This window comes from Martes martes (assembly GCF_963455335.1).
Source record: "Martes martes genome assembly, chromosome: 12".
NCBI classification, from domain to species: domain Eukaryota; kingdom Metazoa; phylum Chordata; class Mammalia; order Carnivora; family Mustelidae; genus Martes; species Martes martes.
In genome coordinates this window covers 46,711,214-46,726,378 of record NC_137900.1, presented here as the reverse complement: position 1 = coordinate 46,726,378, position 15,165 = coordinate 46,711,214, and the positions used below count along the sequence as shown (strand labels likewise).

Sequence of the window (15,165 nt, the reverse complement as noted above, 5' to 3'; positions counted from 1 at the left end):
AAAGGGCATGAGGTAACTTTTGGGGATGATGACTATGTTCATTATGTTGACTGTAGTGATGGTTTCATAGGTGTATCCATGTATCAGAACAACAAATTTTAGGGGCGCCTGGGTGGCTCAGTGGGTTAAAGCCTCTGCCTTTGGCTTGGGTCATGATCTCAGGGTCCTGGGATCGAGCCCCACATGGGGCTCTCTGCTCAGCAGGGAGCCTGCTTCCCTTCCTCTCTCTCTGCCTGCCTCTCTCCTTACTTGTGATCTCTGTCTGTCAAAAAAAAAAAAAAGAACAAATTTTAGACTTTAAATATACAATGCCAATTATCTGTCAATAAAGCTATTAAAAACTTTTATGTAAAACATAAATATGTAATGTATCTTACAAATCATTAAAATAACTATCACTAAATGAACAAAGGACCTGACAGCTCACAAATGAATGCAAATGACTAATAAATATTAAAAATCAGAATTCTTAAAAATCACAAAGAAATAAAAATTTAAAATGATATAATTTTCATACTGTATTTTATACTGTTGTGTAGTCACCAATTAAAATGGTAACTGTAAAAACTCTTGGTCATACCTACTGTTGATAAAATTTTAGGGAAGTGAGAATTCTCAAATAGTGCTGTGCACATATAAAGAAGTAGAACTTTTTTGGAGGACCATTTGAAAACAGCACAAACTAAAAGATACAAAACTTCTGACACAACAATTCCACTTCTAGAAATTTATCCTAAGAGAGATATACACAAAAATTTTAGGAATAAGAATATTCATCTCATCTATGTTTTTATACTAGCAAAAGATTGCAAAGAATCCAAAAGTTCAACATGAGAGAGTTGGTTGAATTTAAGATACCTCCCATCAATGCAGCCACCAGAATTAAATCTGGAAGAATCAGGGCACCTGGGTGGCTTAGTGGGTTAAAGCCTCTGCCTTCAGTTCAGGTCATGATCTCAGGGTCCTGGGATCGAGTCCCGCATCAGGCTCTTTGCTCAGCAGGGAGCCTGCTTTCCCATCTCTCTCTCTCTTTCTGCCTCTCTGCCTGCTTGTGATCTGTCAAATAAATAAATAAAATCTTAAAAAAAAAAAAGGCCATATATCAGAGTTAACTCTTCTCCATTACAACTCAAGCCTTGAGATTCCCAGTAGGTGATTCTACTCCAAAAATGACTATTTTAGTTGGCAGACATTCTGGCATTGATTCCACTTCAAGCCACTGCCGAAACTTTCAAGAAGGAATGTTGATTGAGCGACACATGCATAGGCCCATGTGGGCCTCACTTCCATGACTGTAAATGAAGACTTGGGACCAATGAGTCCCTTGTTTCTCTCATACTCTTTGCTGTATAACACAGACATGGAAAATCGCCAGTGGAGGCTTGGCCATGCAGAGTGGACCCAGCCTAACCAGATTCATTGTCCTAGGCAAGACGGGTACTAATTTTCTTTGTCCTTATTTAACAGCTGTCCTTTCTGTTGGGAGGCCTTAGCTGTGCCAACTAGTATGGAGGGCAAGGCCCATGTCCCCCCTTTAGTGGTCTTGGTCCAGGTCTCCGGGCTCTAATTTTACAGTAGCAGCATCTTGGGCCTCCCCCCACACCTACATTTTTTGCAGCCTTCTGTTCAATTTTTTTTGGGGGGGTCACTAAGACTCAAAATTAATATTTCTCACAGTATCATTTATAGGGCATTAGCATTTATATCATACAAAAAATAATTTTTATTGGAGTTTTTATTATGAGAGCAATACAACTCCATAGTAGAATAATTAAAAATATGAGCAAAAAAAAACCCCTGAAAATTATCTGTAATTGCCTAGCCCAGATAAAACCAGTACAAATATATTTTTTCTACTCATTAATATGCACATTATATGCATCTTTTGTCTAAAACAAAATCATACTCCATATACTGCTCACAACTTTTTTCATTAACTGGTATATGACAGTTATGTTTCTGTGTCTCTAAATATTCTTCCACAGATTTTTAAAAAAGATTTTATTTATTTATTTGACAGACAGAGATCACAAGTAGGCAGAGAGGCAGGCAGAAGGAGAGAGATGGGTAAGCGGGCTCTCCGCTGAGCAGAGAGCCTGATGTGGGGCTCGATCCCAGGACCCTGGGATCATGACCTGAGCCAAAGACAGAGGCTTTAACCCACTGAGCCACCCAGGTGCCCCAGCCCTGATATATGGCTTTAAAAAAACCCCAATTTCCCTTCTTTCCTTCTTCCCATGAAAACATAAGAATCAAGGTTCATGACTTATTATCCCTATGCCACAGAACCATAAAGTTCTCTGAATCTCTTGCAGCCAACGTATCTCATCGATGGGAGAAATACATACACAGGAATGCCATCATTTACTGGCAACAACAGGGTTGGCAAATGGCTTTCATCCTATCTGTCAACTGCCGCCATGCTTGGCAGCAATGTTACAATGAAATCCAAGGCAGTGCCTGGGCTAAATGAAAAAGAATGACGTGATTGATTGAAGATGTGTTGGTTGTGGAAAGGGCAATTAACAGTATCTTTGTCACATACCCATCTTGACCTAGAACATTTGTTACATTTAAAACAGGATTTCTTCCTTAAATTGCTCCTGCTATTGATTACTCTTGCAGAATACCAGATTCTTTCAAATATTACTTTCAGTACATTGTTCTCCTACTTAAAAACCCTCTAAATATCTGTCCCACATAGTCAATCTATTTCCTTAGTCTAATCATCAAGGTCCTCCGCATTTTGACACTGTTTCCCATTCTAAGCCTGCAGCAACCCTACACAGACTTGCCTCCCTGACCTAAGTTTGTACCCAGAACAGGCGCTCTGGTCTCAAAGGGCCACCAGCAGGAGCCAGGGATGGGAACCAGTGCAAATAAGAGGAACTAGACTAACAGATCAGGATGAGTCGACAGCTGGGGAGGCTCAAGGTGGAGAAGGTGTATTAGAATTCTTGGGGTGAGGGTCAAAGCCAAAGCTGAGTGGACAAGCTCTGCCTGAGTCTTTTTCCTTTAAATGGTCTAGTTTCTATCCCGGTTAAGCTGCCCATCATCACTTTCAAAGTAGTGGTATTTTATAGCTCTTTCTTTACTGATACTGGATATACATTCTACACATTATTATTGCCAGCCTAATAATATCTTCTTCACCCTCAATGCCTGTTTCCTTTCCTTGCCTCTTTGAATCCCACCCATCCTTCTGTGCTCAGCTCCAAAGCATCAATTAGGCCCTGGTCTATTTCAAATGATGAACTTCCCAGAGTCTTGAAACTTGACATGATTTCTTAATTCATCTCCGCAATTCCATGTCGATCCCTCTGACTTCTCCAGTGCTGGCGAGGTATCAACATTCCCTGCTAGAGGTGCCCCAGCAGTTACATTCAGGGACTTTATGGGTAACTGACTTGCTGTCCCATTCAAATGGAACAGTCTGGATGTGGACTAGGGTATTAGAGTGTCTTTCAACTGTTAGATTTAAATACCAGTCTAAGGTAACAAAGCACTATGAACTAGCGATGGAACACAGCAGCATAAAGCACAATAAATTCTTATTGCTCATGGCTACAATGAGACAAAATATCATTCCAGAATAGAGAAGAAAGAAAGAAAAACTATCATGGAAAAATATGAGCAGGTTCATTTTTCCAGCATGCCAAACAGCATCTGAGTGACCCAAGAGTTATTGAACTTGAAACTAAACAATTGCTGCACCCTCTGCTAATGACTGGGCTATGATGAATAGTTGTGACAATTTCTCACAGTGATGAGTCTAAGATTAAAAAAAGGTTTACAATGCTCACGTTTAATTTGGAATACATTTACCATTTATAAGCCAAAAGAAAGCAGTAAGAAACATCCATGAATTCTGATTAATACGATGTGGAAAAACTCAATGCCAAGCTTGTATAAGTTATGAGAAACAGAATAGGGCTACTTGTCATTATATGTGTCTTATTTTTAGGATCAGATCAGAAACAGAGAAATTATAAGCTTTTTCCACATGCTCATATACTATGAGCAGTCTTTGTTATTTAGATCATAATGAAAACTGAAGGTAATCTTTCTGTTTGTAATCCTATACCAGTCCCTGTGGCCATGTTGATAAGGCATACTTATCAGTATGACACTTTGGTCTCCTACTTCTTGCTGGGTGGTAGGGAGGAGAGAAGAGGAACTTTCCACTTTGAGCCAAAGGAATAATTTTAGTTACCATTACCAACATTTGGGGCCTCAAAGAGATAGCATGAGGATTTCCCCCATTTTGTAGACCTGTTCCCCTCCGCCCCCCAGGGCTTTGAAGGCATATAATTCTTCTCTTCCACCTTGACCCTCTCCAGAAGTCAAGGCGGGAGTACAGAGGTTCCCGTGGCATCTCCATGATTCTCAAGTGGAGGGCCCAGGACATCGATAGTCCCCTGTACCTCCTCTCCTACCAGAGAGCACCAACCATGTGGGCAATAACTTGGTGAAGGTTTCCATTGACAGATGCCAGGGAAGCTTTACTCGGTAAAGTTATTTAAACACTTGCTGGAGGGGTTCATCTGGGTTGGTTTCAGGCCCTATCTATATAGAAGGCTAACCTAAATAGAATTATCTAGATTTTTCTTCTTGAAAGCTGATTAAAACTCTAGTTGAGTTAGGACAAGGTCATGGGCACATACTGGTGTATGGCTGGCAAGGGAATGGATATATAGGAGCTATTTTTACTGCTCTGCTCTTTACTTACTGTTCAGTGAGTCAATCTGACTGAGAGGATCTGGACTGTGGCATTAGCCCAAGACGATTCAGAAAGGAGCCATGTTGGAATCTAGACAAGCTTTAGAGTCCAGACTAATATCTGCACTCACCTCACATGGAAAGTCAGCCAAGTTTCCACTGGTGAGTCTGGATTCTGTAGGCAATTTAGTGATTTCCTGTTGGCCACCCCCTCCTGCTGCCTCCATCCCACCTGCAAGCAGTCACCCATCCATAAATCCTGTCCAGCCCTGGATTTCAGCCCAACGTTCCAGAGATTTGGACTCACCAACGAGAGCAGAATTCCCAGGATCCAGGACCAGCTGTGCTCCCAGAGGAGATGTCAGCACTGAAGGAAGGTTCGGTCCAGTGGCTGAAAGCAAGGCCCTGAGGTCTTCTAACTGCGTTGGGACTTGGGGAGGATCTGTGGGAAGGCAAATGGGGAGTCAGGCAGGTTAAAGCATGGAGGCTATATTAAGGAGGGAAGGAAATATGGGCATGCACGTAAGGCAGGCATTATGGCTGCCTTTTGGCATCATTTTTTTCCCCCACAGAGAAGGTGTGCCTATCAATATTTGATGCCCAAAACAATAAGGTCAGTAATAAGAATCAGGCATGTTGATTTTAGGAGTTCCTTACTGAATACCACTTTATACCACAGTACCGCTGGGTCTCTATAAATGTGTAGGCAAATTAAACCATATTATAAAAATACTCTTAAAAAGCTAACACTTCTTCAGCATTTATTATATGCCAAGTCCTGTGTTAGTTTTCACTCTTTCCTTCATTTAACTCTTATTCCTGTAGAGCGCTTTGTTATTGTCCCCCCAGATACGGATACATCATAACAGGAGTTTTTTATTTGAGTGAGAGAGTGCGCACACGCACATGCAACGTGGGGGGAGGGGCAGCGGCAGAGGGAGGGAGAGAATCTTAAGCAGACTCTACGTCCAGCATGGAGCCTGACACAGAGCTCAATCTCACGACCCTGAGATCATGACCTGAGCTGAAATCGAGTCAGATGTTTAGTTGACTTTACCATCCAGGTGCTCCAGGAATATCTTATTTAAAAGAAGTCTATGAATGACACCTTCCATGAAGAAAAAGGTTTCTTTATGAAGCTGATAAAATGAATTTGTTTTGTGGTTTGGATTTTTATGCCCAGGTAGGACCAGACAAGCAGGACAGGGATGATTTTTTTCTTCAAAATCTTAGAAGGAGTTAGGAGTGAAGTCATTAGAGGTCTCGTTAACTGGAGCCCAAAGTGACAAAAATGGGAACTATAGTGGCTAATCATTTCCACTGGACAAATAAAGAGGCAAGGACCTAACGAAGCTGGTGGTGAGAGGACTCAAGATTCTCTGAGACAAGAAGCAGAATCCAGTTTCCCTGCTTCCTACATCTCCCAAGGCAGACTCCCATTTTTTTCTGTAGAGCTCTGTTGGAGTCTGAAAAGGAGCAGGAGTATTTCTCTTGTAACTGATGGTCATATTTCATCAGTGTCCAGTGAGAGCCTATTATGTGCCTGTCACTTTGTCAGTTATTTGTTAAGGGAGTGGCAAGTAAGTCATGATGGCTTCAGAGTCTGCTTCAGAAATATGCCTTCTGTCTACTCTGCCTTGACTGCAAAAGCCCACTGCATACAGAAAACAATGATGAGCTTCAAATTTTAATATATATTTATGCATATTTAATATATATAAATTATTAAAATATTACATTATATATGTGTTATATAGAATTTTAAAATATTCCTCATATGGTATAGGTGAAAACATCATGTTTGGGTTCAGGAATGCTCCATTTGAGATGGGGCTCTGTCATTCCCTAACTTGGGCAAGTCACTTAATTCCCTTGAGCCTTAGTTTCCTTGTTTATAAAATGGGGAGGAAACTCATCATTTCCTAGATCTCTTTCTACTCTGAAATACCATGATTTTAGGACCTGATGGTAGCAGTTTACTCCAACCTAGACTCTCTTCTTCCCATCTTTTTAAACTTAAATAATTAACTTTTACAATTTAAATACCAGTTAGTTACCATACAGTGCCTCCCTGGTTTCAGGAACAGAGGCCAGTGATGCTTCACCTCCGCACAAGACCCAGTGGTCATCCCAACAAGTGCCTTCTTTAATGCCCATCACTCATTTTTTTAATATTCCCTTGAGAATATTGAAATTGAATACTGAATATTCCCTCAAGAATATTAAACTCAAGGGGTACTTGGGTAGAGCAGTCATTTCCATGTTGGCTCCTGGTTCTCATTCAGGTCAAGGCCTTGGGGTCGTGGGATCCAGCGCCATGTTGGGCTCCCTGTTCAGTAGGGAGTCTGCTTGAGTTTCTCTCCCTCCCTCTGCCCTTCCTGCTTGTGCTCTCTCTCTCTCAAATATATACATAAATCTTAAAAAAAAAAAAGAATATTAAACACAAGAAACCCTTGCTGATTTCCTAAAAGCCAAGAAGGGAGGTTATGTCCCATCTTCAAAACCATCAGCTATTCTTGGGCCAAATGTCAGCCCCTCCTAATGCCCTTAGAGATTTTATCATATCGTTCTTCTTTGGTGCATGTCCATTTGATCTTCCAAGGGAAACCATATTCTCCAAGGGCAGAGGTCATCTCTTAAATTTATCCCAATGCTCGAGATGGAACTTAGAGGCAATACATCATGAATATTCATCCAATGGCCACAGGAATAAATAAGTGAAAGTCTCATTACATACCAAGTCTCCATGCTATGGGTTAGGCCACAGAGCTTGGTGTGAAAGCTCAGTTTTATACATGAAGTCCCTTGTTTAATAATTAAACCAAATTTTTGGCTGATTAAAATAAAAAAAAAAGAGAGACATTACTTCTATGTCCACAAAGCACCTATACACTAAAAATACCTGGATTAATAAACCAAGGCTTCTGATCAGGAAAAGCCCTCAACTTAAGAGTCTAAACAGTGATTTTTTTTTTCTCATCATGTTTGATTAAAATGGGAAGACGTCCTGCTTGTCCAGCTGTGTTCACAGTCACGCCAGTTTTCAGTCGCAATCCTGCCAGAGCTGGCAGGCAGAACGTGCACCCTTCATTCGCAAAGCCATGGTCGCAACCACGCAGCCATGATTTCCTGTCTGTCAGCGCAGATGACAAGCCAGGCTTATTCGGGAGGAAAAGCCCACAGGAAGCCCCGTAACTCAGTGTGGGGCAACAGTGCCTGGGCCCTGGGCTCCAGACTCACATGAAAACCAACACAGAACAGATGACATCCTTCACCAAGGGGTTTTTCTGTGGCTTTCTAAGATGACTAGTGGTTTATGCAGCCACTGGTGAGATGAAAACCCTCCAGAGCCCCTCTGAAACCTGAGTGGGCAGGGGCTAGAGACCCTAGGCTTTCGTCTATCAGCGATTGGGGCTATGGAAATACAATATAAAGGTTAATTATTTTTCCCCAAGGAGGTCTATAATGTATGAATGTGTGTGTATGTATGGCATGTGAGTCTTTGTATTTCTCACAGTTCCTTCTTTTTTCCCTTAGAATGAGAGCTTTCTCTTAGTGAGAAAACTAGCACGAGGGCTCTCATTATTGGTTAAAAAAAAAAAAAAAGTGGTAAGACGAAAACAAGCCTTTTTATTACATCCCACCAAGTTCCAGACTCTGGGGAGGATAACCCCAGGGTCCCTAGTCCACGGGATAAAAGTAATCCGGTTATTGCTCCCAACATGGCTGAGTCCAGCACTGGGCAACAGGGAATATTAGATAGTGTCCCAGGGGCCATTATTTCTAATACCTATGTTATGTGAAGAACTGTGTTCTTATGGTTCTTTTTATTTGGGGGTACTGTAGTCTGGATACCTGTGTCCCTTCAAATTCATAGGTGAAGTCCTAACCCCCAAGGTGATGGGGCCTTTAGGAGGTGAAGCAGAACCCTCAAGACTGCCATTAGTGCCCTTATACACGAGACCACAGAGAGCTGGTTTGTCCCTTCTGCCATGGACGGACATAGCAAGAAGCCAGTGGTCTGTACCCAGAGAAGGGGGTTCAGCAGAACCCGACTGCGCTGGCCTCCTGAATCCTGGACTTCCAGCCTCTAGAAGACATAATGTCTTCTAGACATATGTCTTATGTGAGACATAAACTTCTGTTGTTATGAGCTCCCCAGTTTGTGGTGTTTTGTTTTAGCAGCCTGAACGGACTGGGGGGGGGGGCGGTATCCGTGTGGACTTGAGGTGGGCTGGACTATGAACTTTCTGAAATTCTATGAAAAATGTTATATGTGTGAATTTTTCTGGAGGGGGTCATTAATAGTTTTCATTTGATGCTCAAAGAAGTCCTTAATGCAGAAGAAATTAACAATAACTTCTTTACTTCTTCAGCATTGGTAACCGCCTCCCCCTACATGGACAGTCCCCGTCATGCATCCACATCTAGGCCAGCATCTAAGGCTTAGTAGGGCTAAGTGAGTCGCCCAAGATCACAAAAGTTCACGTACAGTGAATAAGGAGTAGAACCAGTGTTCAAAATGATGTCTGCCTGGCCCCTGGGTCTGTGTTCTTTCTACTGGAAGGCCCTAAGGTGGGAGGAAGGGAAGGCATATTGCTTTTGTGTACTTAGTTGCATCAGGGATAAAGGGAGGGTGAGGGTGGGCTGGACGGTCAGCCTCAGGGTGTTTACCTAGGATCAGCAGCTGCGTGTTCTCCGTCAGCTCTCCATGGACATTGGCTGCCCTGCAGGAGTAAAGACCCTGATCCAAGGGGGACACGTCTGTGAGCAGCAAGGAGCCCTCGTGCCCATGGGGAGGGGAGCCCAGTTTGCTTTTGTTCCTGAACCAAGTGACTTCAGCTTCGGGCACACCTAGGAAGAAAAAAAATAAACGCATCAGCGGAACACACTCAGGTGACCCTGGAGGCAGTTACCACCGCTTGGCGGACCCTCCCAGGGGCTACTCGGCAGGAAGCATCTGCCTGGGCGTCTTCTACCAACCTCTGGCCAAACCAAATAATGCCTGTGACCTCTCCATGGTCTCGAGAGCTTTGGTCTTTTAAAGCTCATACTGATGAGGCAGGAAGAGAGAGGCCAGTTAACAGAACAGCAAGTGGGCAGCTGGTAAAGGGCACTTGCCAAGATGAAGGAAAGTACCCAAACTCTGTGCGGAAACCAGGGATGGTCATAAGCCCCAAATCTATATGGTGGTGAAGGTGAATGATTGACAAGCACATGAAACAAACATTGAGTAAGAAGAGCTGGACAGAAAAGAATACACATTGGATGATCTCATTTCTGTAAGTGACAGACAAAACCCAGTAACATCAATATAGGCTATTAGCATTCGGGCTGGTGGCTTTAGTGAGAGGGAGGGACAAACAGAGGGGTGCGGAGACTAACTGGGGACAAAGGGCGTGGTCGCTGGTTATTCTCTGGTTCCTGACCCGAGAGCTGGTTTGGTGGGACCTTTGTGATATGTCCCCTTTTCTGTACAGATATTACGCTTCAATAAAAAGTTAAAAGCTATAAAATCTTAGTATTTTGTCTAGTATGAACCAGACAAATGAAAGCTGCTGGAACCTGACCAGAACTGACACTATACATGGAAAACACGCTTGTAGTTTTTGGAGCCTGTGTATTTTCTTAGAATAAGAGAACACAGAGCTGTGGCCATAGCACCCCAGAGAAGGAGACAAAAACAAAGTACTCAGCTCTTTCATCAGTCCAAGTTTAACGTCTGTGAGAGAGAGCTGGGCAGGGTGCGATGAGTTAGGACGGAGTACCTGTCTTTGGAAGTTGGGCTCTGTCCTCTAGGGGCATCATTGACTGAATGTGTTTCTCTGCAAATTCGTAAGATGAAGTCCTCTCGCCCTCCAATGTGATAGTATTTGGAGGTGGGGCCTTTGGAGGTAATTAAGTTTAGGTGACATCATGGGGTTGGGATTGTCATGATGGGATTAGTGCCCTTATGAGAAGAGACTGGAGGGGCGCCTGGGTGGCTCAGTGGCTTGGGTCATGATTCCAGCATCCTGGGATCGAGCCCCATATCAGGCTCTCTGCTCAGCAAGGAGCCTGCTTCCCTTCCTCTCTCTCTGCCTGCCTCTCTGCCTACTTGTGATCTGTGTCTGTCAAATAAATAAATAAAATCTTAAAAAAAAAAAAAAAAAAGGAAAGAAGAGACTGGAGAGCTAGCCTTCTCTCTCTCCATCATGTCAAGACATGGTAAGATGGTGGTCTGCAATCCAGAAAAGAGCTCTCAACAGACCTGTAGGAGCTGGCACCTTGAGCTTGGACTTCTCCACCTCCAGGACTAGGAGAAATACATTTTGGACATTTAAGCCACCTTGTCTATGGACATTTTGTAATAGCAGCCCAAGGTGGCAGCTTTAATTCTTCAGGACGTTTCCCTATGGTTGCCATGCTGGCAAGCAGGCCCTGGACCAGGACAAGCCTTCTGAGACAGTCTGTGTGGGAGGCTCTGCAGGAGGCTGAGCTTGGAGTGAACCCAGAGGCAGAAAATCTGGGGCATCAGTTCACAGGTCTCTGGGGAGCAGAAGGCTCCATTCCTCTCATCCCTCGGCCTGCTGACTCCGCTCAAGTTTACTCACAGCTCTTGGATGTGTATCTAGGGTATGTCAATAATCAAATCCTGGTCAATGGGGGTCAAAGTCAGGAAGAGTCAAAGGGCTTAACCTTTAGTTCTGAGCTTCTCTGAGTTGGGGCTACATGCTGCATTTGGGGCAAGGACAGTGTTGCCTTTAATGGGCAGCCTACTGGTGAGGACACAGACATCTTCAAGGGACTGCCTGTGTATCTGTTACTTGTCCTTGAATCTGCTGAATGGAATTTACCAGCTGTCTATTCTGTACCCCTGGCTCAGTGGCAGCCCTAATTATGGGTCCCTGGCGACTTCCTGCTCCTGAGCTCCCAGTAGGAGGAAGTAGGGTAGAGGTGGGAAGGTGGACTCACACTCCCTCACTGATGATGAATGGCCTTGTGGGAATTCACGGGTATCCTGGCTGCTCTGCTGCCTCAGCTGGGCCTGCAACAGGGGCCCAAGACGCTGGTCAAAGTATCTGGCTAGTCTGCAGGGCCTTCCTCCCTATTTCGAGGAATAGAGGAGGGATTCTCTGGTTTTCTCTTTTACTCCAATTAACAATAATTTAATGAGAAATCCTATGGATCACCAAATTGGCTGGAAGGAGGAGCGCTGCTGAAATGGGATGAAGACTCGGAGACTGCACGCCTGTCACATTGGGGAGAGGCAGGTCCCATGATGCCCAATGCTCAACTGCACAAGGACCAGGGTGGCCCAGCCCCTGAATACACCTGGACAGATGGGGCAGGTAAGAGGCAGAGAAGCTGAGTTTTCATTGCAGCACCACTAGGGAGAGCAAGAGCATCGTGATGCCTAGTCATGCCAGCTTGGGCTCTGGACCCTGAGCTTAGTTTTTAGGTTAAAAGAAAAAAAAAAAATCCACAGCATTCAGGAGAAAGCCTCCGAAAGGTAAGATGAAGACAGCATTCCCTGCCATTTCTCTCCTGAAAGCACAAGGAGAACTGAGGTCCTACAGATCATTTTCTGCAAGTATTTCCCTTGTTGGCACGTTCTTTTGAAGAGTGCCGTGGGCAGCAAGCACACAGTCCCCGCTAGGACCTAAGAATGTTCTAGAGCCAGGCAGCTGGACTAAATGGGCCCTCGGTTCCACTAAGTGAAGGGGAGCAGGAACACTCCCTCCACCACTGAGCTGACGGGACAGCGTGTGTGTCTCCAGCACCAACATCCTTGAGGATCTCGGCAACATGGACAACCCCGCAGCAAGACTTCCGGCTGCTCCCAGCGCCTCCTTCTCTGGAAGGGCCTGTGCTCCTGCAAGACAGCCAGAGGCAGAGACATGCAGGAGAAGTGAGGAAATTGGGCAGGGAGAGGTGAGAAACAAGAGGCAGAGGGAGAGAACCCAGGCCCCGAGAGAGACCTGGAGCCATTTCTTACTTCCCCAGGGCGTGGGTCCGAGCATCTTCAATTCCCTTAATCACTCTGCCTCCTGCCCCCCAAGGAATCGGGGTGTTTGTCAGCGTGCAATGGGGTGCTTACCACAAGGACCGAATTCTCTAGGTGAGGGGAGGGTGGCTCGTGGGAGAAATGCAAACGTTCAGGATAGCAAAGAGTGGAAGGAGGTTACCTCCAGTCTCTGTAGAGCTAAAACCACAGAAATGACGCCCATGCCAAAGGGAGAGAAATTATGTAGTACGCATTCTTTGATATATTTATTCGTAAATCTCTGTCAGACTCACTCCAGTATGGCCTGCATCAAGAATTTGCTGATGGTCGAGTTGTGTCTGGTGTCCTATGTTGTGGGCTTCCTGCATAGGATTGGGGGCCTCAGGCAGAGGACGACACTGAAAAGATACTTTAGAATCTTTTCAGTCTCTTTCACAACAGACTCTGACATCTTACAAACAGAAGAAAGGAAGAGGAGGCCTTAGCTCTTTTTTCCTTTTTTTTCCCCTCAAGAGATGATAATGAGCCTTTAGAGAATGTCACCAGCCCTTGTTTAAGCCAGAGTCCCTTGAAAAGGTACCAGAGACACACGCCCAAGACCGACATTCAGAATAGCTGAACACAGGGAGGGCACAACGGTCAGGGACTGTGCAAGATATCCTGAGCATGTGAGAGGAGAAAGAACACTTGGTGAACCTTTGCTATAAGCCAAGACATTTTATAAAGATAATCACATTTGTCAAAGAGATGAAAAAAAATCTGCCTGAAGTGATGTTAGTTTGGATCCCTGACTGATTATGCAGGGTCAGAGCCTCTGTCTCCCCCTACTCCTCCCCCCGTGGCCAGTCAGTGACCGACAAATGGCAGGGCGGAGATTCATACTCGGCCATTTGATGTCACAGATCCCAGCCTACCGTGTTTACCACACCGCATGCCCTGTACCTGACTGCCTCTTCAGAGAACATCAGAAATGCTACACTATTGTTTCTGAACTGTCAAATCCTTGCTTTCTACTCCGAGAATGAACCTTTTTGCTGTAGCTATAACACCAAGATTATTGTGCGGAGGGGTTTCTAGAACCCATGTGTGCTTTGTTAGCGCTCTTCTTGCCCAGAAGCTGGTCAGATTGTGGGAGATTCCCACCCCTCCAGGCTGTTGTGATGTGACCACACATTTTACCAAAAGGAATGTCTAAAAAATGACAGAAAAGATACTCTACCACAGAACGCAGTCCCATGCTACGGTGTTGACAAGTTACTTGGATAAGCTCCATGCTCTGGCCTCCCGGCTATGATCGGTCTAAAACAGGGGAGGAAAAAAACGCTGCTTTGCCTTTTTCCCTTTGCTGGCCTGTCTTATCAGCAACACAATGCTCTCCCTGTTGCTTGAAAGAATCAATAAGTGAGTCTAGTCACAATGGGTTAGATGATTATAAGGACTAGAAACTTTTGTCTCCATGGAGCCTCCAGTAGGGTGATACTAGAATATTCTTTTTTTAATCTGGAAAGGATATTCTTGCTGACCGGACCACTTGTTGTGTTTGGAAGGCTGCTGGCACCACACAGCCTGTCAGCATCCTGAGCTGCCTGACAGGACGCCTGGTGGGCGAAAAGGAAAGGATGCAGTAACGAAAATGGTAGCTGCGGCAGTTACTCTGAAGAACCACGGAAGTCTGGAGAGGAGGTGTCTAGCATGTCACATTTCTCCATATGGACTGAGGCAGACATTGATAGGGGTTCACAAAACCCGTTTTCTTCTTTTTCCTGGGTGCCCATCCTGGCCCCACTGCTCAATATCCCTTACGGTGGGGAGTGGCCAGGTGACAAGAGGGACCGTGAGAAGTGGTAACAGATGTTTCTTCCAGGTGTGGCCCTTCAAAGCCTTCCCAACCATCCTCCATGCTTTGTTCTTCCCCTCTTCTGGTTGACAGGTTAGAGATAATCCCTGAGGAGACCCTGGGGTGCATGTGTTTAAAATAATAGAGCCACAAGTATTCTGTGACCCTGATCATGCGGGGCAGCCAGCTCTTTGGACTCCTGGGTAAATAACAATAAACTTCTATTTTGTTTGCTCCATGATATATTTGGGGGTCTACTTATTAGCATAGTCTAGCCTGCCCAAATAAATATACTGCCTGCCACTGATTCCTCAACTATTTATTTCTGCATCACCAGTCCTAAGAATTTTATCTCCTAAGTCTTTTGAAAGCTTCTTTTGTTCTTAGGACAAAATCCCAAATTGTACCATAATCTATAAAGCATGTAAGAGCTAGCCCCTGTCTGCTCTTCCCCCTCACCTGCAGAAACAGTTCATGCTACTTTCTTTGTTGTCTGTACTACAGTCACTGCAGCCATACCATATTCTACTCTTTCAGAGGCAGCCTGCTCTTTCTACCTCAGGTCCTTTGCACATGCTGGTCCCAGTGGCTGAAACACTGCCTTCTCCCCCAAACTTTTATC

The 15,165-nt window shown here is 44.6% G+C and overlaps 1 protein-coding gene across 2 annotated transcripts in view; it reads right to left on the bottom strand.

The window, feature by feature from the left end:
- Positions 1 to 15,165, bottom strand: part of ADAMTSL1 (ADAMTS like 1) — a gene marked incomplete at its 3' end in the record, with an annotated part of 404,822 nt that overhangs the window by 74,254 nt on the left and 315,403 nt on the right. For both annotated transcript variants that reach the window (XM_080819725.1, XM_080819726.1), the window contains 2 exons: positions 9,394 to 9,573; positions 5,027 to 5,161 (listed from right to left, as the gene is read on the bottom strand). In XM_080819725.1, coding sequence (XP_080675851.1) covers positions 5,027 to 5,161; positions 9,394 to 9,573 — 315 coding nt within the window. The remainder of the gene's footprint in view (positions 1 to 5,026; positions 5,162 to 9,393; positions 9,574 to 15,165) is intronic.